Raw genomic sequence first — 23,141 nt, forward strand, 5'->3', positions numbered from 1 at the left:
CAATCATGTGGTCAATCAATCATGCCTAAGTTATAGGAAACCCCAATGAAAACTCTGGACAATGAGGCTTGGTTGAACTTCACGGTTGCATTGATGACTGATGTGCCAGGAGGGCAATATGTCCTGATTCCATGGGGAGAGGACACAGAAGGTCCACATTCAGGACCCTACAAGACTTTTCCATATGAGTGTCTTCTTTTTGCTGGTCCTAATTTTTATCCTTTATAATGAAATTGTAGTCATAAGCATAGCACTTCCCTGAATCCTAAGAGTTATTTAGTAAATTATTAAACCTGAGGGGATTGTGGGAACCCCTGATTTTGTAGCCAGTTGGTCAGAGCACAGGTGGTCTAGGAACACCCAGAGTTTATGGCTAGTTTGGTGTCTGAAGTGACAGTATTCTTGTTAGGTATTGTGCCCTTTTCTTATGAAGTCTGCACTAACCCTGGATAGTTAGTGACAAAATTGCATTACATTATTTCACTTAATCACTCTCTTTCTGCTTCATCTTCCTCATCTGTAAATGGAGACAATCGTAATATTTAAACTTCATAAGGTTTTTGTAAGAAATAAGAGTTAATATTTGTAAAGCACTCAGAACACTGCCTAGCACATAGTAAATACGATATAAACATTAGAGTAGTTTTGTAGTTGTTGTTGTTGTTTTTATTATTAAAGTCCAGAGCTGGCTAATGTAGAGATTATCAGGCTTTTCTGCTTAAATCTAAATAACACAGAGAAAAGGCTGGCCCCAACATTAGTCAGAAAATGTTAACAACATTAATCACATAGATGGTACTGGCATTAGTCAGCTAATGTTCTGAATACAAATGACCACTGCTGATATCTACATCATCTAGAAAAACTCAGGCCAGCCAGTTTGAGCCAGTGACAGGATAGTACATGTTTTTTGTAGCTCTGGAAATCATAACTCCAGAGAGATTAGGGGCCTTACTTGGAATGAAACAAACTGTTGGGAGAAATAGTACACAAGAAGATTCTCACTTTTAGTTTGTCAAACCATCAGGCATGACACATGGTGAGCAAATCTTAAAATGGTACATATATATCACTTCTAGCTTAGCTATGAGCTACATCACTGTGCATTGAAATGTTTTTCTCTGCTCATCAGTAACGGGTACCAACTCTGCAAAACTCACTCCATTGTCTTCCATCTTCCTGCCATTTAGAACATGCTTGGTAGTGTTCTGATTAGTTGCTGAGTCCAGAAATAAAGTTCTTACCAGAAAATTGTCTTGAGCTGTTTTCTAATACTATGATTTAATCCCTCTGTTTCTGCCCTCTCTTGGTCACTTTCCCTTCCCAGCTACTTCTCTTTGGCTTTCAGAGAAGGTCAGGAATGCTCTCCCTGCCATCTTTCATTCTAAGTTCCGACTTTTGACACCCTCTCTTAAAACCCAGGCGCCATGGCCTCAAGTTATTACAGAAAAAGAAGAAAACTAAAATTAAATAGTACTGTTAGAAGATTTTTCCTGGCAGTGCTGGTATCATTCCAAAGATCATTTCTGTGCTTGATCTCTCATCAGTAGACAGCCTGAGTTGCTCAGGAGCTTATTAAAAGCCCCCACAAGGATAACAATTTCCAGAAAGCTATCTATATAGCTAAATTATGCTTCTTCTAAATTGATTAAAAACAGAGTTAACAAGCATCAGCCTGTCCATCCTACAACCAGGATTAGAATCCAGGTCTTCCTGGGGCTTCCCTGGTGGTCCACTGATTAGGACTCCATGTTCCCAGTGCAGGGGGTACAGGTTCGGCCTGGTCAGAGAACTAGATCCCACATGCCGCAACTAAAAGATCCTGCATGCCTCAACTAAAGAGCCCACATGCCACAATGAAGATCCCACAAGTGGCAACAAAGATACCGCATACCACAACTAAGACCCAGAGCAGCCAAATAAATAAATAAAATATTTTTTAAAAAATCCAGGTCTTCCTGTTTAAATCTAATGTTCTCCATCTATATTATAGATGATCCCTTCCAGAATTGAAATTCCATAATCCTAGGTAAGAATTTTCTTTTTTAATTTATTTATTTTTGGCTGCACTGTGTCTTCATTCCTGCACGCGGGCCTTCTCTAGTTGTGGCAAGTAGGGGCTACTCTTCCTTGCAGTGTTCAGGCTTCTCACTGTGGTGGCTTCTCTTGCTGTGTAGCATGGGCTCTAGGCACATGGGTTTCAGTAGTTGTGGCACACAGGCTCAGTAGTTGTGGCGCACAGGTTTAATTGCTCCGCAGCATGTGGGATCTTACCGGACCAGGGCTCGAACCTGTGTCCCCTGCACTGGCAGGCAGATTCTTAACCACTATGCCACCAAGGAAGCCCCCCAGGTAAGAATTTAAACAAAAATAGAAACTGCCTCATTCCTACCAAAACTGGTCTTCTCTACAACCAGACCAGTGCTTTCAACCACGGTGGCATGGAAAAGCACTGGCCTAGAGAGCAGAAGGTCCAGGTCTAAGTCCTGGCTCCACTATTTACTAAATACAATGAACAAGTAACTTTATAAATTTAGGCCTGAGGGAGGAGATATGGGGATATATGTATATGTATAGCTGATTCACTTTGTTATAAAGCAGAAACTAACACATCATTGTAAAGTAATTATACTCCAATAAAGATGTTAAAAAAAATTTTTTTATTAAATAAATAAATAAATAAATAAATTTAGGCCTAAGGTTCCTCATCTGAAAAACCAGGAATGCTGGTGGTCACTTATTTTTAACTCTTCTTAGCATCAAGACATACCCTAAGAGACCCAGGGGAGAGATTGCTTCCATTCTTATTAGTATCAAAGGAAGCTCTAGCCATAGACACAAATGGAAAGGAGGCTAAGGCACTGTTTTTTCCATCCCTGTCAAGCCTCATACAATTAGACATGCTCTTTCACTCAGAATTCTGAAGCAAATGCTCTAGGAGAAAAAAAAAAAAAAAAAAAGGTAATCATGGTTTAGCAGTCTTACACATGAAAAAGATCTAAAGAGCTAAAGTTTTAATTTTTTTTTTTTTTTTTTTTTGCATACGCGGGCCTCTCACTGTTGTGGCCTCTCCCGTTGCGGAGCACAGGCTCCGGACGCGCAGGCTCAGCGGCCATGGCTCACGGGCCCAGCCGCTCCGCGGCATGTGGGATCTTCCCAGACCAGGGCACGAACCCGTGTTCCCTGCATCAGCAGGCAGACTCTCAACCACTGCGCCACCAGGGAAGCCCTAAAGTTTTAATTTAATAAGTTCAACATGAGTCAGCAGAGTGATTTGACTGCTGAGGGTACCAGTATCTAATCAGACTGCATTAACAGACACACAGGGTCCAGAACTGAGAAGCGGATGGTCCTGCTCGGCTCTGTGCTGATCAAACCACACCTGGGGGTCTGCGTCCAACTGTAGGAGCCATGATCTAAGAAATACATTAACAAAAGTGTCCATATGCAGGAGACCAAGATGAAGAGGAGGCTGGAAAAAAATGTTTTCTTCAAAGAACTAGGGCTATTTAACCTGGAAGAGAAGACTCGGGAGAGAGTTCAACTGCACTTCGACCCAACCTTTGAATCATCTAGGACTCAGCAGAGCCAGGACCAAGTGGGGAGCTTCAGAAGAAAGGGGCTGCCTCAAAAGGCCAGCAAGCTCCCTGTCTCTGGAGATGAAGCAGCCAAAGCTGTGAGGTTCCTTTGGGGGATGGGGGGAGCTGGTAAGGAGAGGTGTAAGGATAGGATAGGATTCGATAAGAATTCTAATGAGAACAACTCCAACTCTGTTTGGAGCATCTTCCCCCATTCTCAGCACAGTGACTCTCTTCAGTCTTACTCAGTCTCTATACAGTCTCTATTCAGTGACTGTATGTAGAACCATTTCAGTAATTTGCTCTTTACTAAGCATTTTATACTCATGTCCTTTAAAGGCCAAATTGCTACCCATCTTCTTCTCTCTTCTCTAAACCTTCCGGCAACTAGGATTGACAACCAAGCTGCCTATTACCTTCTGAAGACTTCCATGCCTTCCACAAGTCCTCTACGCTGATGAGCTTATCCTCACCATGGAAGGTGCTGTGTTTCACCGTTGGGTCGTGGTAATTGAGGTCTTCCCTCAGGAACTGCAAGGGAAAGCACATAAGTCACAAGAGATATCTGGGAGCCAGCCCACTAAGATCTCCTCACAGGTCACCTAGCTACCCACAGCACATCCCACCTGCCGGATGTACAAGTGTATCACATCACCCATGTATCCTTCCATGTGAATATGTCCTACTTACTAACTAGACTGCCTTTTCTTCTTTGTTATATGTTTCATTTGAGAAAAAAATAAACGTGAATAAGAAATTCCTTCCTCATATTTTTTAATTATGGAAAAGGAAGAATTAACAACTTTTGAGTACTCATTTACACACTAAGCAACATTCCAAGAGCTTATATTTTCTCATCTAATCTTCACAACTAATGAATTATCACACCTATTTTACAAATGAGAAGAGTAATAGTCTTTATTTATTTATTTATTTAGGCTGTGTTGGGTCTTCGCTGCTGCTCGCAGGCTTTTCTCTAGTTGCGGCGAGCGGGGGCTACTCTTCGTTGTGGTGCTGGGGCTTCTCATTGCAGTGGCTTCCCTTGTTGTGGAGCACGGGCTCTAGGCATGCAGGCTTCAGTAGTTGCAGTACGCAGGCTCAGTAGTTGTGGCTCGCGGGCTCTAGAGCAAGGCTCAGTAGTTGTGGCACGTGGGTTTAGTTGCTCTGCAGCTGTGGGATCTTCCCGGACCAGGGTTCGAACCCGTGTCCCTTGCATTGGCAGGCAGATTCTTAACCACTGCGCCACCAGGGAAGCCCAAAAGCAGTAATAGTCTTAAAGAACACAGTTTGCCCCAAATTCTCAAAACATTAAGTTTAAAGAGATTTAATTACTTGCTGTGATGATTTTAAAATATGTCCACAATTCTTTGACAATCCTTCCATAAAAGTTGAATTCTTCTGCCCTTGAATATAGGCTGACATTAATGACTCATCTTCTAACAAACAGAATGTGGCAGCAATGATGTCAAATGACTTCCCAGGCTAGGTTAGAAAAGGCAGTATAGATTCCACCTGGCTCACTCCCTTTGGGGACACATGCCTTGGGAGCTCTGAGCCACCATGTAAGAAGCCTGGCTACTCTGAAGCTATCATTCTGGAGAGATAATGTGTAAAGACTATTTAGAGCTAGCAATGTCTGAGCAGCACAAGCTGTCTGAGTCTTCCAGCCCAGGAGTCAGACATGTGAGTGACTGAGACTTCAGGTGATTCTAGCCCCTAGATTTTGAGTTACTTCACCTGATGCCAAGTGGACACACAGGAGCTGTCCCTGATAAGCCAAGCCAAGATTGCAGAAACATGATAAAATAAATGTTTTTGTTGTTTGGAGCCACTAAGTTTGGGGGAAGTTTGTTATGCAGCATTAGATAACTGAAACATCTGCCCAGGGTTAGAGCTGATAAGTGATAGAGTTAGTATTCCAACCCAAGGTATTTGACTTTATAGTCTAAAGTTTTCCCCTGTACCGCATATGCTGTCCTTTAGTTATGTGGATTTTTTTTCACACTATACTTTTATAAGAAAAAAGAAAAGCAAAAGAAATCAAAGCTTTTAGAAATTTAACTGGTAATTAATTTCACAGATACTCATTCAGCCCAATCCTTAACCACATTAGTATGTATAAGATTGAACAGTGATCACTGCTTTCCACAGAGCCTCAAACATCAAAGAAATACGCAACTCTGATCACTACTCTCACAAGAACACATTTTAGTAGAATTTTCAGGAAATGTCTCTTATCCACCTTTCATTATCCCCAGGGTCCAAGAAAGGAAAGGGTCTGACCCAGAGTAATGTCAGTAAATGTTGTTGACTAAATGAACAGATGATTGACAGAATGGTCCCAGATTCCTTAAACCCATAATCGAGGGATGATTTTCTCCCCTGGGTTTTTCAGACATAAGATGTCTGGGCTTAAAGACTCAGGAGAGAAGTTTGAAGAGAGACCACACTGGATTACTCTCAACCTAGTCAGGGTATAGGCTGCTGAGCACAAGGAACTTGACAATGTCCACAACTATAACGTAGCACTGTCCAATACAACTTTCTGCAATAATGGAAAGCTTCAATATCTGTCCTGTCCAATCAACTGTCACTAGGCACAGGCAGCTATTGAACACTCATAATGTGGCTAGTATGACTAAAGAACTGAAATTTTTTTAAAATTAATTTAAGTTTAAATGGCCACATGTGGCTAATAGCTACATACTGGAGTACAGCTCTAGTGCAATCTACTACCTGGGGTATAGGTACGGCCTAGCTACATTCCCATGGAGGCTAGAATCCTGAAGGGAAGTCAAGACCTCCGGTGAGATGAGGAGTGAAGAGCAGTGCCTAAGTTTAACAGTTCTCTGTGTCCTCCCCCCACAACTAAACTCAGGTTCCTTCTGACACGTGTGGGTTAGGTTCTCCAGCTCCCCAATGTCTCATCTGAAATTGGCGAGAGAATCTACTTTTTAATAAGAATTAGGGAAGTGACATGGTGAAGGGCCCAGAGCAAGGAGATTTTGTCAATTCTTAGAAAGGTAAACTGACTGAAGTATTTAACATGTTTGGATTTTTTAATAGTCAGCCCTTTAGACCACCTAACATCCAATGTATTGTATGCTATAAATTGTGACTCTTAACATTTTTTTCCCAAATTGCTACCCAGTATCCCAACTCCATTTATTAAATTATCTGTCTTTCCATGGAAGCAACCTAAATGTCCATTGACAGATAAATGGATAAAGAAGATGTGGTATATATACACAATGGAATATTACTCAGCCATAAAAAAGAATGAAATCATGCCATTTGCAGCAATGGATGGACCTAGAGATTATCATACTAAGTGAAGTAAATCAGACAGAGAAAGACAAATATCATATGATATCACCTATATGTAGAATCTAAAAAACTGATACAAACTTATTTACGAAACAGAAACAGACTCACAGACATAGAAAACAAACTTACAGTTACCAAAGGAGAAATGGGGGTGGGTGGGGGATAAATTAGGAGTTTGGGATTAGCAGATATAAACTACTATATATAAAATAGATAAAGAACAAGGTCCAACTGTATAGCACAGGGAACTATATTCAAAACCTTGTAATAACCTATAATAGAAAAGAATATGAAAAAGAATATATATATACACATATATACATATATATATACACACACATATATACACATACATATATCAATACATAAAAAACTGAATCACTTTGCTGTACACCAGAAACTAGCACAACATTGTAAATCAACTATACTTCAATTAAAATAAATAAATAAATGCCTTAGACCTTAAAAAAAATTATCTGTCTTTTATTCCCTTTTTGGAAAAATGTTATTTAATAAGAAGTAATTATAAAGTAATAACAACTACATATATAGTTGGGTATATTTCTAGCCTCTCCATTCTTTTGCACTAAACCATATTTTTTGCTAGCACTTGACTATTTTATTATACTTTTTATTTTAATTCAATTTTATTTTATTTTATGCTTTTAAAATTTTTCTAATGTCTTGACCCCCTCTTTCCATGGCTCTTTTATTTCAGAACATTTCTTGTCAATCTCAGTTACTTATTTTTCAAAACGAATTTTAAAACAATTTTGTTAATTTTATTGAGAGTCTGATTACTCTCACTGGGTGATGAGTAAGTGATGAGATCACTGGACCTTAAACACCAAACCCTAGGACATATCAGGGAAGACACAGTTACAAGCAGTCTGAGACAGTCAGTCTGGAGGCAGAAATTCATTCATTCATTTATTCAACAAATATAAGATTTCTATATTCCGGGCACTAGAAATGCAGTAACTAGTAAACAAAACAGACAAAAATCTTTGTCCTCATTGAGCTAACATCCAATTTGGGTGAGAGAGACAATAATTTGTATAAAGCAGGAAAGGTCAAGAGGGAAGGCCAAGAGTTGTGGTATTAGTGATTTATCATCTTCATTAGAGGTGTCAAGGAAAGTCTCATTAAGAAAGTGACTTTCAGGCTTCCCTGATGGCGCAGTGGTTGAGAGCCCACCTGCCGATGCAGGGGACACGGGTTTGTGCCCCGGGTCCGGGAAGATCCCACATGCCGCGGAGCGGCTGGACCCGTGAGCCATGGCCGCTGAGCCTGCGTGTCCGGAGTCTGTGCTCCTCAACGGGAGAGGCCACAGCAGTGAGAGACCCGCGTACCGCCAAAAAAAAAAAAAAAGAAAGTGACTTTTAAGCAAATATCTGAAGGAGATGTTGGAGAAAGGCAAACAGGATAACTGGAAGAGTATCCCAAGAACAGAAAATGGCAAATGCAAAGGCCCTGAGCCAAGAACAAGTATGTTCAAGGAATAGCAAGGAGGCCAGTGTGGCCAAAGAGAAACAAGTGAGGTGGTAACTAGCAGGAGATGAACTCAGAGAAGCAACAGGGGTACAGATCATAAAGGCTTTTGTAGGTCATCATAAGGACTTTGAGTTTTACTCTGAGATGGAAGCTGTTGGAGGAATTTGAAGAGATATGCGACACGATCGCATTTACATCTTTAAAAGCATTTCTCTGAACGCTGTGTTGAGAAGCAGACTATAGGAGGACAAGGGCAGATGCGGGGAAACCAGGTGGCAATTGCAATAATCAAGATGTGAGCTAATGGTGGCTTGAAACAAAGTAGTAATGTGGATATAATGAGAAGCTGTCAGGTTTTACATAAACTTTACAGAGATCAAATTTCTAATCCTCATAACTTTTTTAGTTTTGATTCATCAGGGGTCCTTTAAGGTATACCCTACTTTAGTCCTCCTAGGCTCTAACCCAGACCCTCTTAATCTAAGACTAGAGAAACACTTGTCATATGCAGGCCTTAGGAGCAGAAATGCCAAAATCCCCAAGGAAGAGGATTTTCTACCATTATCAGCTAACTCCAGGAAACCATGTGATGAGATATACCAGCTACTTTTAGGGAGCCAACAAGAAATAGACTGCTTTTTATAGCCAAGTCTGGTCATTGAGGTGTATGGAGAGCAGAGAAGCTCATGGGAAGAAAGTGCAAGGAGTATCTGCACAGGGGCTCACATCAGGCTCTGCTGGTACCACAAAGCATGCAAAGAAAGAGTAAGGGCAGAAAACAAGGCCAGCAAGAAGGTGGTGCCAAACAAGGAGTGTGGGCTGACAGAAGCTATACCTGAAGGAAGGGCCAGATGCTGGATGGAAACTCTTTAGAGAACAAGGAAGTGCGGCTGCAACAATCAGGCTTTTTTCTTTTTTAACATCTTTATTGGAGTATAATTGCTTTACAATGGTGTGTTAGTTTCTGCTGTATAACAGAGCAAATCAGCTATACACATACATATATCCCCATATCTCCTCCCTCTTACGTCTCCCTCCCACCCCTCTAGGTGGTCACAAAGTACCAAGCTGAGGCTTTAAGGGGAGGAAAGGCGGTGTACTGTAAATATAAAGAGTTCAGAACCTTTAGAAACAGACCACTTCCTATGTGACTTTTGGGCAAGCTACTTAGCATCTCTGAGCCTGTATTCCCCTCAAAATGAGGGCTAATTATCCCTCTCATTTGAGTGTGATAAGGATTAAATGACTCATGTTTGCACAAGTCATAGACTGCCTTTGCACATGTCTTTTAATGGCCCACAGAGCATTTTATAAATTGAAACTATATTTAAAAATCACAGGGACTTCTTCCCTGGTGGTCCAGTGGTTAAGACTCCACACTCCCAACGCAGGGGGCCTGGGTTCAATCCCTGGTCAAGGAACTAGATCCCACATGCTGCAACTAGGAGCCTGCAAGCCACAACTAAAGGAGCCCACATGCCACAACTAAAAAGATCCTGCATGCCGCAATGAAGATCCTGCGTGCCACAACTAAGACCCAGCTCAGCCAAATAAATAAATATTTTTTTAAAAAAATCAAATTTCACCCCAAAAGTCCAGTTCTCTTTAAAAAAACAATTTAAAGGTCTAGCAACACTGAGCTCCAGTGACAACTCTGGAATTTTATTTGGGAGAGGCTTAAGGGCTACAATTTGATTGGAAGGGAGGGTGGTGGCTAAGGGACTTGTCATGAGGTTGTGTTTGCAAAGCAAGCACATTGTTTTTATGTAGATCGTTCATTACAAATTAATTTTATAATGCAACATTTTATGAAGATGTTTTTGTTTACATTTTACTTAAAATTAAGAAAAAATTAATTGTCCGTATCAAACAGTATTATACATAAGTCGCAATTTGGGGCAGCTTAGAGGTGGGGCAGTTGGTCCTGAGGAAGATAACGAGGGTTTCTTTTTTTTTTCTTAATTAAAAAAAATTTTTTTTCCTTTATTTATTTATTTTTGGCTGCATTGGGTCTTCGTTGCTGAGCGCGGGCTTTCTCTAGTTGTGGCGAGCGGGGGCTACTCTTTGTAGCGGTGCGCGGGCTTCTCACTGCAGTGGCTTCCCTTGTTGCGGAACACGGGCTCTAGGTACGTGGGCTTCGGCAGCTACAGCACACGGGCTCAGCAGTTGTGGCGCACGGGCTTAGTTGCTCCGTGGTATGTGGGATCTTCCTGGACCAGGGCTTGAACCTGTGTCCCCTGCATTGGCAGGCGGATTCTTAACCACTGTGCCACCAGGGAAGCCCAACGAGGGCTTCTTGATCAAAGATGATTATTCTGTGCTCCCACAGTCCCTGTGTATACCCTAATCAGTCTTGTTATGCGTCTACCTCCCCTACCAAACCATATACCCTCTGATAGATGGTCCCAGTTACCCAGCCATAAACATAGCATACAAGAAAATTGTACAGAACTAGAACTTTGATGTCCAATATACTTGAGGTAGGCATTATCACATATTGCTCTGAACACTGTCCCACATCCAGCTAATGGCTAGTGTCTGATATAAGACAAAGTTTAAAAGCAACAAAAAGCAAAACCAAAACAAAACCAAAGAGGCAACTTTTGGCTCCCACAACAAGGATTTACTATTTCGGACTCAGAACAAGCAGCTCTTCTCTCAGGAAGGTCTAAGGAGGCTCCCTGAAAGTCCTGCCTTACCAGGGGGAATACAGCACTGGCTAGAGCTGCAGCTCAATAGCTCTCTGAAGAGCCAAGGGACCAGTTGTTACTAGGTATATTTAGTTCTATGAGCTCAGAAAAGTGATCTCCCTGGCAATGGCACAAAGCATGCAACCCCATCCCAAGTGAAGCAGTAGTGAGGGGGCGTGGGTGAGAGCAGACAGGAGGGGAGACATGTCTCTAGAATTCCCAACAAAACAGGCCCAGCCAGCTTCATCAGGGAACAGAATTCACTGGGGTAAAGCTTGAAGAGGAGCAGCACATCTGTGGGTGCAGGAATCAGGCAGGTCTCCTGGGTTCTTGCCTGGAAGCAATTACTCCTCCTTCCCCTTTCCACCCTTGTTCCCCACTGCTGATGCACCACGTCTCCCAAACCACACCACCACAGCACCACTCCCGCTTCCCCACACATACAATGTTTAGAACCCACAACACACGTGCCCCAGATCTGAGAAGCTTCCCAACTCTTGCTTACCACGTGAACATCTAGCAAGGACACAAATTTTAGATACAACAGCTCTGAATGTCACTGGTACAGAATGCTGGGGACATGGACATCTCAGGGGTGAAAAATCTGTCCTCAGTGAGACCAGAAGCTATTGCTCAAAGTCAGGGAGAGAACGGGCTTCCCTGGTGGCGCAGTGGTTGAGAGTCCGCCTGCCGATGCAGGGGACACGGGTTTGTGTCCCGGTCCGGGAAGATCCCACATGCCGCAGAGCGGTTGGGCCCGTGAGCCATGGCCGCTGAGCCTGCGCGTCCAGAGCCTGTGCTCCGCAATGGGAGAGGCCACAACAGTGAGAGGCCCGCGTATGCAAAAAAAAAAAAAAAAAAAAAAAGTCAGGGAGAGGACAGTCATTTCTCACTCACCTTTGTACATCTAGTCTCACTTCTGCCAGTCCATCTACCACATTAGTCACCAGAATGACCTTTGTAAAGTATAAATCTAACTATACCAATGTACCTACTTAAAATCTCATGACTCCCCATTACCAATAGGATAAAGCCCTAGCCTCTTGGCCTTACATTCAAGGCCTTTTACAATCTGCCCCATAGACTAACTTTCCAGTCAGCTTCCTGGCCATTCTCCCTCCCTATCAGACATCTACGCTCCAGGCCAGGGGTCAAGAAACTATGGCCATGGGCCAAATCCAGCTTGCTGCTTGTTTTTGTAAATAAAGTTTTATTGGAACTCGGCCACATTCATTCATTTATGCACTATCTATAGCTGCTTTCATGCTTCAAAGGCAGACTTGAGTCGTTGTGACAGAGACTGTGTGGCCAGCAAAGCCTAAAATATTGACTATCTGACCCTTAATAGAAAAAGTTTGCCAACATTTGCTCTAGATACATCAAGCCACTTCAGGCTCCTTGAACAAACTAACCATGCTCTTTTTCCTTTACACAAGGGGCTCCTTTTAAGATGTTTCTCCTTCTCTTTATCTGCTGAAGAAAGTCACTGCCTCTGTGAAGTTTTCCAGACCTCTCCCAAGCAAATTAATTGCCCTATCCTATTTGTTCTCTTAGTCCTCAGGGTATATATCTATGACAGTATTTATCCCATTATACCATAATTACTATTTAATTACCCCCTTTTTACTCCCCCTAAGCAACTCAAATCTAGAAACTGTGTTTTATTTGTCACTTATCTCTTTATCCGGCATCTTGCAAATTTTCTGGAACACGTAAATAAATAATTAATTTAGCTCTGTAAGCCAAGCTCCAAGCATAGAGCCTGGCACAGAGCAAGGTGTGTGGTTATTAAATAACTGAATGAGTATCTCTCACTTGAGCTTGTCCTAGAACACCCAGAAGAATGCTTAGCTTAGAGTAGGTACTCAATGCATATTATGTCTACTATACAGAAGAAAGAAAAAGGTCCCCACATTGCCAGCCAATCTAAAACAAAGATATCCAGCTAGGGGCCAGAGGGTTACACTGGCTTGGGTTCAGTGTAACATGATGGTTTAGAGCTTGATTCTAGAGCCAGGCTGCCTGGGTTTGAATCCTGGTTCTACCACTCACTTTCATTGTATTAGTCACATCATTTGTAAAATGGACATAATAGTACAAACTTCATAATACGCTTATATTGAGGGTATTATAAATGGATTAATTCACCTAAAGAACTTAGAATAGTACCTGGCACAAAATAAGCTCTCCTATGTATGAATTGAGCTCTCCTAAATATTAATACATTTGATATACACTATAAGAGGAATATAAAGATACTAAGAATGTGCAATCCTGAAGCCCACTATTACAATGATGCTGATCTCTCATATGTAAAGGAGACACACAGAGGAGGTAGAAGACAGATATTTCCTAAGTGCTTGCTACACGAAGACCATGTGCCAAGCGATCAGCAATAGACAAGGCACTGTAATCTACTGACCTCTAAGGCCCTTTCCATTCTACTCTATGTTCCTTACTTTGAAAGCTTTAACTCCATTTAAAACAGAGATTTCACAACCTTGGCAAGACCCTCCCTGCCTTCTTTGCCACATCAACTGTCACTTCCTCCCAACCCCAATGATAATGAAATACTTGAAGTTCTCTGAAAGTACCAGGCTCTTGACCAGTCTCATGTCTTTGCACATACTGTTCCCTTAGCTAAAACACTCTCCTTCTCCCATCATCTCTTCGGACCAAAACGACATATCAGCAACTCTGTACATGGGTAAAACTAACTTAGGTCTTCCTCTTCCGTGACGCCATCACAGTATCCACTTATCCTACTGCAGTATCCTCGTCTGTTTACATGGCTATTTCCACAACTAGAGGAATTTCTTCTAAGGCAGCAACTTCACCTTCCCTTTTACTCCTATATATCTAGTACCCAGCACACATGCAGGTACAGAGAATCTCTCTGAGGTCGATGATAAAGTTTAGTCCTTGTCATGGAATCATCTTTGATGTCCTCAGGCCATGACATTGGTCACATGACACAGATCAAATCCTAGAGGCAGCATCTGAAGTTGCAACTTGCTAGGTACCTGGCCAGAATGGCAAAGACTAAGAAATTTTGACATCGCCAGTCTTGCAAACTATTGGGACCAAAGTATCCAAGCTAGCCAAGGACTACTGCCAGGGGAATCTTATGAAAGGGGGATAGAAATGGATCACTAATTTAAAAATATTTCCCCAGACAGAAAGGATTATCTTCTTGGGGTCAATACTGCTACATTTACATAGGAGGAATACATAGCACTGGACAGAATGTGTTATGGGTAAAAATGTTTTTAAAAACTGATGAGTTTGGGGCTTCCCTGGTGGCGCAGTGGTTGAGAGTCCGCCTGTCGATGCAGGGGACGCGGGCTCATGCCCCGGTCCGGGAGGATCCCGCATGCCGCGGAGCGGCTGGGCGTGTGAGCCGTGGCCGCTGGGCCTGCATGTCCGGAGCCTGTGCTCCGCAACGGGAGAGGCCACGGCAGTGAGAGGCCCGCGTACCGCAAAAAAAAAAACTGATGAGTTAGAGGGGACTTCTGGCTTGACAGTGTGAGAAGCTCCATAGAACCACTCTCCAGTGAAAGTGGCAAAAGTTCTTTTTTAAAAGCAATCATTCATTATGTGACATATAACAGAAAGTTAAAGATCCTTAATATAAGAGCACCTAGAAACCAAACAAAAGATGAACAAAAGATATAAAAATATTTTTATAAAGAAGAAATATAAACAAACATGTATAAACTTTCAACTTCATAAGCAGTCAAAAATTAAAATGAATACCATTTTCCCATCCCTTGAAAAGGCAGCTATGAAAGGATTGGTAATAACTAGCGCTGGACATAATGAGCACTCTGTCATTGTTGGAGAAGGTATACATCCATAGCTTTTCAGGTGGACAATTTGTCAGTGTATATCAATACTTAAAAGGTGTCTAGCCTCTGATTTAACAGCTCTGACTGTAGGCATCCAACCTGAAGAAATCTTCACGCAAGTCCTAGGAGTCACGTATAAGTAGGTGTATCGAAGCATTTTTTGAAATAACAAAAAATTTGAAACATGATTGTACATAAATGAAGAAATTGTTGAAGTAATACACACTAACTCCTACCAGGCAATACTCTGCAGCAGATGAAAAGAGCTCTATAGTGTGGACATGAAAATATTTCTAAGACATAGTGATATGAAAAACAAGGTGTACAATAATACTGAATCACACACTCCTGTTTATGTTTATATGGTTATGGACCTGTTTACATATATATGGCATGCGTGTGTCTGTGCATGCCTAGAAAAAAGTCTGTAATAATGCATATCAAGTTGTTGATGGTTTCCTCTGCCCAAGGCACTAGGACTGGAAGAGGAGGAATGAAAGGGGCTTTACGTAATTTACTTCATTCTAGGTTATTTGGGTTTTTTTAATAAGCATGTTTTCACGGATGACAAATAACTTTCATTATCACAGAAAACTTGGAAAATGCAAATATATAATCTCTGATACCGTAAAAAAAAAAAAGCCATCATTCAAAATCTCTAGAAATTGTCCTAGGGCATATAGCAAATGAAGAAACATTTGCTCAAGAAGATCTACTAAAACTCAGTAAGAACAGTGAGAGTCTGTAGTATTTTAATTAACACTTGCTCCCTCTCTCTCTCCCCACTGCCAAATCAGTAAGACAGAAACTCCATTCCAGACTGGTACAGCTGAGAACACAGGGCTCCCTCATCCCCAAGCTCCCAGTTGGAAGGCTATGTCTCCTCCTTCTTCCAGTTACCTGTTGCTAAAGCTAAGTTCTAGGTGAATCCAGCAAAGAAGTGGGCCTCCCTACTTCCACCCAGCCCCCACTCATGGGGCAGGGACTTCACCTTGGATGCAGAGCCACTGAGCATACTGGGGACCTGACTGCCATTTCCCTAGCTTATAAGACAGCAATTATACTCTAGGAGAGGCAAGCCAAGAAGGCACGAGGCTACTGCCATCCCTCCACCAAGTGCTCAGCTCCTAAAATGGGGGTGTCACTCAAAGAGAAGAACGTCATCGTCCCCACCTCCAACTCCAGAACCATAGCTCAGAGTTCTTGCCTGGTAGGAGAAGCAGGCTTTAGAGAGTTTTGAACCTCTCCCCAAAGGAAATTATTTTATTTGCAACAGAATGTGAAGAAGTTTAAGACCAAGGGCTCTCTGAAAAACAGTGAAAGTTCTGGTGAAAGGCAATTGGGAGGAGAGGGGTGGATTTATTGGAGATATAGGCTGAACTGCAGGGGAAAGAATTTGCTGACTGGGAACAGAGACAGCTGGGAGGAGCCCTCCTCTTGTAAGAACAAATCTCAAACACTGATCTCAGGAACTATCCTTTCAAAGGAGCCCTAATATGAGTGGATCAGTCTGTGGAGAAAATTTATGCCCCAGGGCATTGTTGAAAACAATAGAGTAATCAGATGGCAACTAACAGAGCTTAACAGCTGAGTGGGGCCAGGAGAAGACAGAGTCAAAGACAGCCCTGCCAAAACCATTGCCATCCAAAGGTGACTGTGGGCATATCCAAAGCTGCACCCTCTGAGAAGCAACATCAGAGGCTTCACACGGTCAGGAGGTGGTGGGAACAGACCACTGAAATAATCTTTCCAGTCACCAAACAAACAAACAAGTAAATAATAACAAGCCCCAGAGGGGTTGGACCAGTAGCCAGAATTGCTCCAGTATATGATCAAAAACATCCAGTTTCTAACAATACATATATTGTTTCTCATATATATATATATATATATATATATATGGCATGCGAATTAACAGGAAAGTATGAGCCATACACCAGAGAAAAAGCAGGCAACAGAAACTGTCTGTGAGAGCAAGCAAATTTCAAATTTGACAAAAAAAGGCTCCAAAGTAGCCATTATAAATATCTTCAAAGACTAAAGGCAACCATGATTAAAGAAGTAAGGGAATGTGTGGTGACAATGTCACATCAAATAAAGAATATCAATAGACAGAAATTACAAAAAAGAACCAAAGGTATGTTGTGGAGTTGAAAAGTACAGTAACTAAGAGAGGAGCTCAACAGCAGCTCTGAACCAGCAAAAGACAGAATTAGCAAACTGGAAGATAGGCTGAAGGAGATTACACAATCCAAAAAACAGAGAGAAAAAAAGAATGAGAAAAAATGAACAGTTCCAGAGAAATGTGGAACACCATTTTGCTCATATGCGTAATGGAAGGATCAAAAGGCGAGGATGGGGAGTTCCTTGGTGGCCCAGTGGTCAGGATTCCGGGCTTTCACTGCTGTGGCCCGCGGTTCAATCCCTGGTCGGGGAACTGAGATCCCACAAGTCGTGTGGTGTGGCCAAAAAAAATTAAAAGTAAAAATAAATAAAAGGAGAGGGTGAAGAGAAAGGAGCAGAAAAAATATATATAGAGAGAAAGAAATAATGTCTGGGAATTTCCCAAGTTTATTGAAAAGCATTAATCTACCTATCCAGAAAGTTCAACAAACTTCAAAGAGGATAGGATAAATGCAAAGAGATCCACAGACACATCACAGAAAAAGCTAAAAGCCAAAGGCAAGGAGAAAATCTTAAAAGCAGCAAAAGAAAAATAATTCATTACACATAAAGGAAGCCAAATAAAAATAACAGCCTACTTCTCATCAAAAGCAATGGATGCGGGACTTCCCTGGTGGTGCAGTGGTTAAGAATCCTACTGCGGGACTTCCCTGGTGGCGCAGTGGTTGAGAGTCCGCCTGCCGATGCAGGGGACATGAGTTCGTGCCCCGGTCCGGGAAGATCCCACATGCCGCGGAGCGGCTGGGCCCGTGAGCCATGGCTGCTGAGCCTGCGCGTCCGGAGCCTGTGCTCTGCGACGGGAGGGGCCACAGCAGTGGGAGGCCTGCGTACCGCAAAAAAAAAAAAAGAATCTGCCTGCCAATGCAGGGGACATGGGTTCCAGCTCTGGTCCGAGAAGATCTCACATGCCGCAGAGCAGCTAAGCCCGTGCGCCACAAATACTGAGCCTGCGCTCTAGAGCCCGTGCTCCGCAATGAGAAGCCACCTCAATGAGAGGCCGGAGCACCACAACGAAGAATAACCCCTGCTCGCCGCAACTAGAGAAAGCACTAGCGCAGCAACGATGACCCAGCGCAGCCAAAAATTAATTTAAAAAAAAAAGTGAAGGCAAAATAAACACTGAAAAAATTCATTGCTAGCTGACACACCTGATATTGATAAAAAGCACTAAAGGACATTTTTAAGGTTAGTAAGGGACCCCAGATAGTAATTTGAATCCATGTAAAAAAATAAATCTGTTCCTTTTTAAATAAATGCATTCATTCACTTAACAATATTTATAGAGTACCAACACTGAGCACTATTCTAGGTACCAGGGATTTAGCAGTGAACAAAACAGATCCCCTGCCCTTATGGATTAAATGATAGAATCCAGAAGGTGATTAAGTCCTTAAAAATAAAAAAAAACCCAAAATAACAAACAAAAAAAAAGAAGTGATGTGTAATGAGGATGTAGGTGCCAGAAATGCAGTAGGCTTGCAGATTTCATTATTACATAGAGTAGTCTGGGAAAGGTCTCATTGATAAGGAGAAGTATGAGAAAAGACAAAATATTGGGAAACATGAGGGAGTTATCAAAGTGGATATCTGGGGGAAGAATATTCCAGACAGAGGTAAGAGCTAGAACAAAGGCCCTAAGACAGGAAAAACAAGGAGTGTTTGAGAAACAGCATGGAGTGTGGCTGAAGTGAAAGACCAAAGGAGATAGATGAAGAGGAGGAGATCCTAATGATAAGTGGAAGCCAGGTCACATAGGACCTTACTGACTCTTTTTTTTTTTTTTCGGCTGTGTTGGGTCTTCATTGCTGTGCGCAAGCTTTCTCTAGTTGCAGCGAGCAGGGACTACTCTTCGTTGAGGTGCACAGGCTTCTCGCGGTGGCTTCTCTTGCTGCGGAGCACGGGCTCTAGGCGCATGGGCTTCAGTAGTTGCAGCATGCAGGCTCAGTAGTTGTGGCTCACGGGCTCTAGAACACAGGCTCAGTAGTTGTGGCGCACGGGCTTAGTTGCTCCGCGGCATGTGGGATCTTCCCGGACCAGGGATCGAACCTGTGTCCCCCGCATTGGCAGGCAGATTCTCAACCACTGCGCCACTAGGGAAGCCCTGGACCTTGCTGACTCTTGTGTTAACTTTGGCTTTCATACTAAATGAGAAATGGAGCTAAAACAGGGTTTTGAGTAGAGGAGTGAAATGATCTGGTTTACATCTTTTAAAGCTCTCTGGTTGCTACACTGAGAATAGACTGTAGACATGGTGATCTGTTATGATGCTGTTGAGTCTCAGTACCTACAGTGGAGTAGGGGTGCGAAATGATTAAATTTTGGACATATTTTGAAGGTAGAACCCACTGGATTTACCAATGGATATGGGGATGAGAGGAATTATGGATGATTCAGAGTATTTTTTGGTCCAGGCAATGGAAATAATGGAGTTGCCTTCAACTGAGATGACAAAGGCTGTAGGAAGAGAAGGTTTTGGATGAGGTGACATTTAGAACCCAGTTTGGGTCATGGTAAGTTTCAGATCCCTTTCAAATTCTTAGAAGGGGACTTTGGGAGTTTGGGATGGACATATATACACTGCTGTACTTAAAATAGATAACCAACAAGGACCTACTGTATAGCCCAGGGGACGCTGCTCAGTATTATACAGCACCTTAATGGGAAAAGAATTTGAAAAAGAATAGATACATGTATATGTATAACTGAATCACTTTGCTGTATACCTGAAACTAACACAACATTGTTAATCAACTATGCTCCAATATAAAATAATTTTTTTAATTTCTCAAAACAAGATATACAAATGATCAATAGGCACATGAAAAGATGTTTGGCAAAATTAATCACCAGGGAAATGCAAATCAAAACCATAATGAGATATTATTTCACATCCACTAGGATAGCAATAATTTAAAAAATCAGATAATAACAAGTATTAGGATATGGAGAAATTAGAACCCATGCTCTGCTGACATGAATGTAAAATGGTTCAGCCACTTTGGAAAACAGTCTGGCAGTTCCTCAAAGGGTAAACATAGTCAACATATGACCCAGCAATTCCACTCCTAAGTATATACCCAAGAGAAATAAAAACATCTGTCCACTGGGAATCCCCTGACGCTCCAGTGGTTAGGACTCCGAGCTTTCACTGCCGTGGCCCGGGTTCAATCCCTGGTTGGGAAACTAAGATCCCACAAGCCATGCAGTGTGGTCAAAATAATAAGAATTTTTTTTAATTCTTTAAATAAATTAAATAAAATAAAAAATCTATCCACAAAAACCTGTACCATAGCAGCATTATTCATAACACCCAAAAGGTAGAAACAACCCAAATATCCATCAACTGATGGGTGAATAAGCAAAATGTAGTGTGTCCATACAATAGAATATTATTCAGCCATAAAAAGGAATCAAGTTCTGATACATGCTACAACATGGATGAACCTGGAAAACATTATATTAAGTGAAATAAGCCAGTCACAAAGGACCACATATTATATGATTCCAATATGAAATGTCTAGAATAAGCAAATCTTTAGAGACAGAGAGTAGATTAGGGCTAGGGGGAATAGGAGGACAGGGGGACAATAGCTAATGTGTATTAGTTTTCTCTCTGAGGTGACAAAAATTTTCTAAAACGGACTCCAGTGATGGTTGCACATATCTGTGAATACAGTAATAACCATTAAATTGTACATTAATAACCATTAAATTGTAAATGGGTACATTATATGGTATGTGAATTATATCCCAATAAAGCTATTTTTTAAAAACTGGTGGGTTTGACCAGGGCCAGACAAACTTTTTCTGTAAAGGGCCAGACAGTAAATATTTTAGACTTGGTGAGCCATACAGTCTGTTACAACTACTTGACTCAACTCTGCTCTTCTGTGAAAGTAGCCATGGACAAGATGTAGATGAATAAGAGTGGCTCTGTGCCAATGAATCTTTACTTATGGACACTGAAATTTGAATTTCATACAGATTTCACATGTCACAAAATTCTTCTTTGGATTCTTCTCCCAGCTATTTAAAAATGTAAAAGCTATTCTTGGGAGATTGGGATTGACATATATACACTAATATGTATAAAGTAGATAAGTAATAAGAACCTGATGTATAAAAAAATAAATTAAATAAAATTCAAAAAAATTTTAAAAAAAAAAAATAAAAGCTATTCTTAGTTTGTGGACTCTATAAAAAACAGGAAGGGGGTCATATTTTGCTGACCCTGGACTAAATGCACCTAATCCTCCCTCCATTATGGCTTCAAGTACTAAGGAAATCTCTCTCCCTTACAATCCCCATGAACAAGAGTCAGTTTTGATTCCCCTTTCAGTTTTGCCCCCACACTCACTACCATTCCTATGCATGGCTTTCCAACACCCTGGGAAATACAAACCCAGCCAAGTACTCAACAGCAGGAAAACCTCCCGGACTCCATTTCCAAAATAGAACATCAACTTGGTAAGAGTTGAGGGCTCACCATGTGTTCTTTATAAATGCCACTCACCTTTGGGCACTGAGTGGATAGAGGAAAAGGCTTGGGAACAGAGAATATAAGAGAGTAAGGCAAACTCATGCCTCCTCTTTAAGAACCTTCTGGCTCCTAATCAACTCTAAGAGGGAGAATTTAGGCTTATGTGTCAATGAGCAATATAAAAAAAAATCCTTAAGAGCAGAATCTCATTTTAGAGCATGATGGTACCACAAGAGAAGGCAGAAGGGATGAGTGAAGCCATGAAGCCTCTATTAAGAGGCATTTGTTCATTCATTTGCCCAACCAGCATCTTCTGAGTAGTGACTATGTGGCATTGCCTATGCTGGTATCTGAGGACACAGAGATTAATCAGACATATTGAAAGCACCTGGGTGAGTCAGCTATATGGGGGAAAGTCAGTCCCTGAAGGCAAGAACCACTGTCCTATGTGGAGGAAAGGGCTACGGCTCAATCCCAAAGGCAGAGCCCAGAAACACTTTCTCCAATCCTCTCAACCCCACACTGCCTGAGACCTCACAGAATTTTCCACTCTGAACTAATCAGGGAACTTGCTCACCACCCAGAGATACCAGAAGACTTGTGAAGGGACATACAGGAAAAAACCTCACCGATACAGACTCGAATCCCATCTCTGCCACTTACTCACCACATCACTTTAAGTCTGTAAAATGCAGACTAACTCACAGTTACAGTGTGGAGACAATGAGATCATGTAAGGCACAGTCCCTCACAGTACCTGTATGTAGAAGATGCTTCAGAAATGTTTGACTATTCTGAACCTGGGTCGCTTGGCAAGAGGGGTCACACTGTGGAAAATGACGTATCCTGAGTGAACCAGCTCTGAGTCCCAGCAGCTTCTAAGCCCCTCCTTCTCAAGATGCAGGGCTGCTAGGTGAAAGAGGGCCTGGTTCTTACCCGATCATGCCATGCTGCTGAGGTGCATGCCTACCTGACCTACCCCCGGGAGGGCCTGAGGCTGCTGGGCACTGAGGGCAGAAGAGGACAAGCTGCGTACCAACTGCTACTATTGAAATGTTCATACAGCGTTATGGTTTACAAAGGCTTCTTTACAGCCATTATATTATTTGAGCCTTACACCAGCCGTCAAAGGGATGTATTACCGGTATCGCTATCTTGTAGATGAGGAAACTATTCTCTAGACATCTCCCTACTTGATGTCTCCCAAACTTGCCCTTTTCTTTTTTTGCCTCCTGCCTTTACTCATAAAGTTCATCTTTCCTGGAATGCTCTTCCTTCTTTCTTCATTGGTAAACCCTGCTCCCCTTTGAAGACCAAGTTCCAGTTTGATCTGCTTGGCAAGGCCTGCTCCTGACATACCTTCAGTCAGAATTAGAGCCATCTCTGTTTAAAATCCTTCTAGCTCATCATCTTTGGGATAAAATCCAAGTTTCTCAGCATGGCAAGAATCTGGCTTATGCCTGCCTCTCCAACCTCATTTCCAACCTCTCCCTCCCTGCCCCACCATTACCTTCTATGCTCAAAGTAAAACAATCACTGA

The 23,141-nt window shown here is 41.9% G+C and overlaps 1 protein-coding gene across 7 annotated transcripts in view; it reads right to left on the reverse strand.

The window, feature by feature from the left end:
• STIM1 (stromal interaction molecule 1) overlaps positions 1 to 23,141 on the reverse strand; it is a 198,575-nt gene that overhangs the window by 48,890 nt on the left and 126,544 nt on the right. For all 7 annotated transcript variants that reach the window (XM_004279730.3, XM_033405567.2, XM_033405561.2 and 4 more), the window contains one exon: positions 3,995 to 4,109. In XM_004279730.3, coding sequence (XP_004279778.1) covers positions 3,995 to 4,109 — 115 coding nt within the window. The remainder of the gene's footprint in view (positions 1 to 3,994; positions 4,110 to 23,141) is intronic.

This window comes from Orcinus orca, chromosome 8 (assembly GCF_937001465.1).
Source record: "Orcinus orca chromosome 8, mOrcOrc1.1, whole genome shotgun sequence".
In the NCBI taxonomy this organism is placed as follows: domain Eukaryota; kingdom Metazoa; phylum Chordata; class Mammalia; order Artiodactyla; family Delphinidae; genus Orcinus; species Orcinus orca.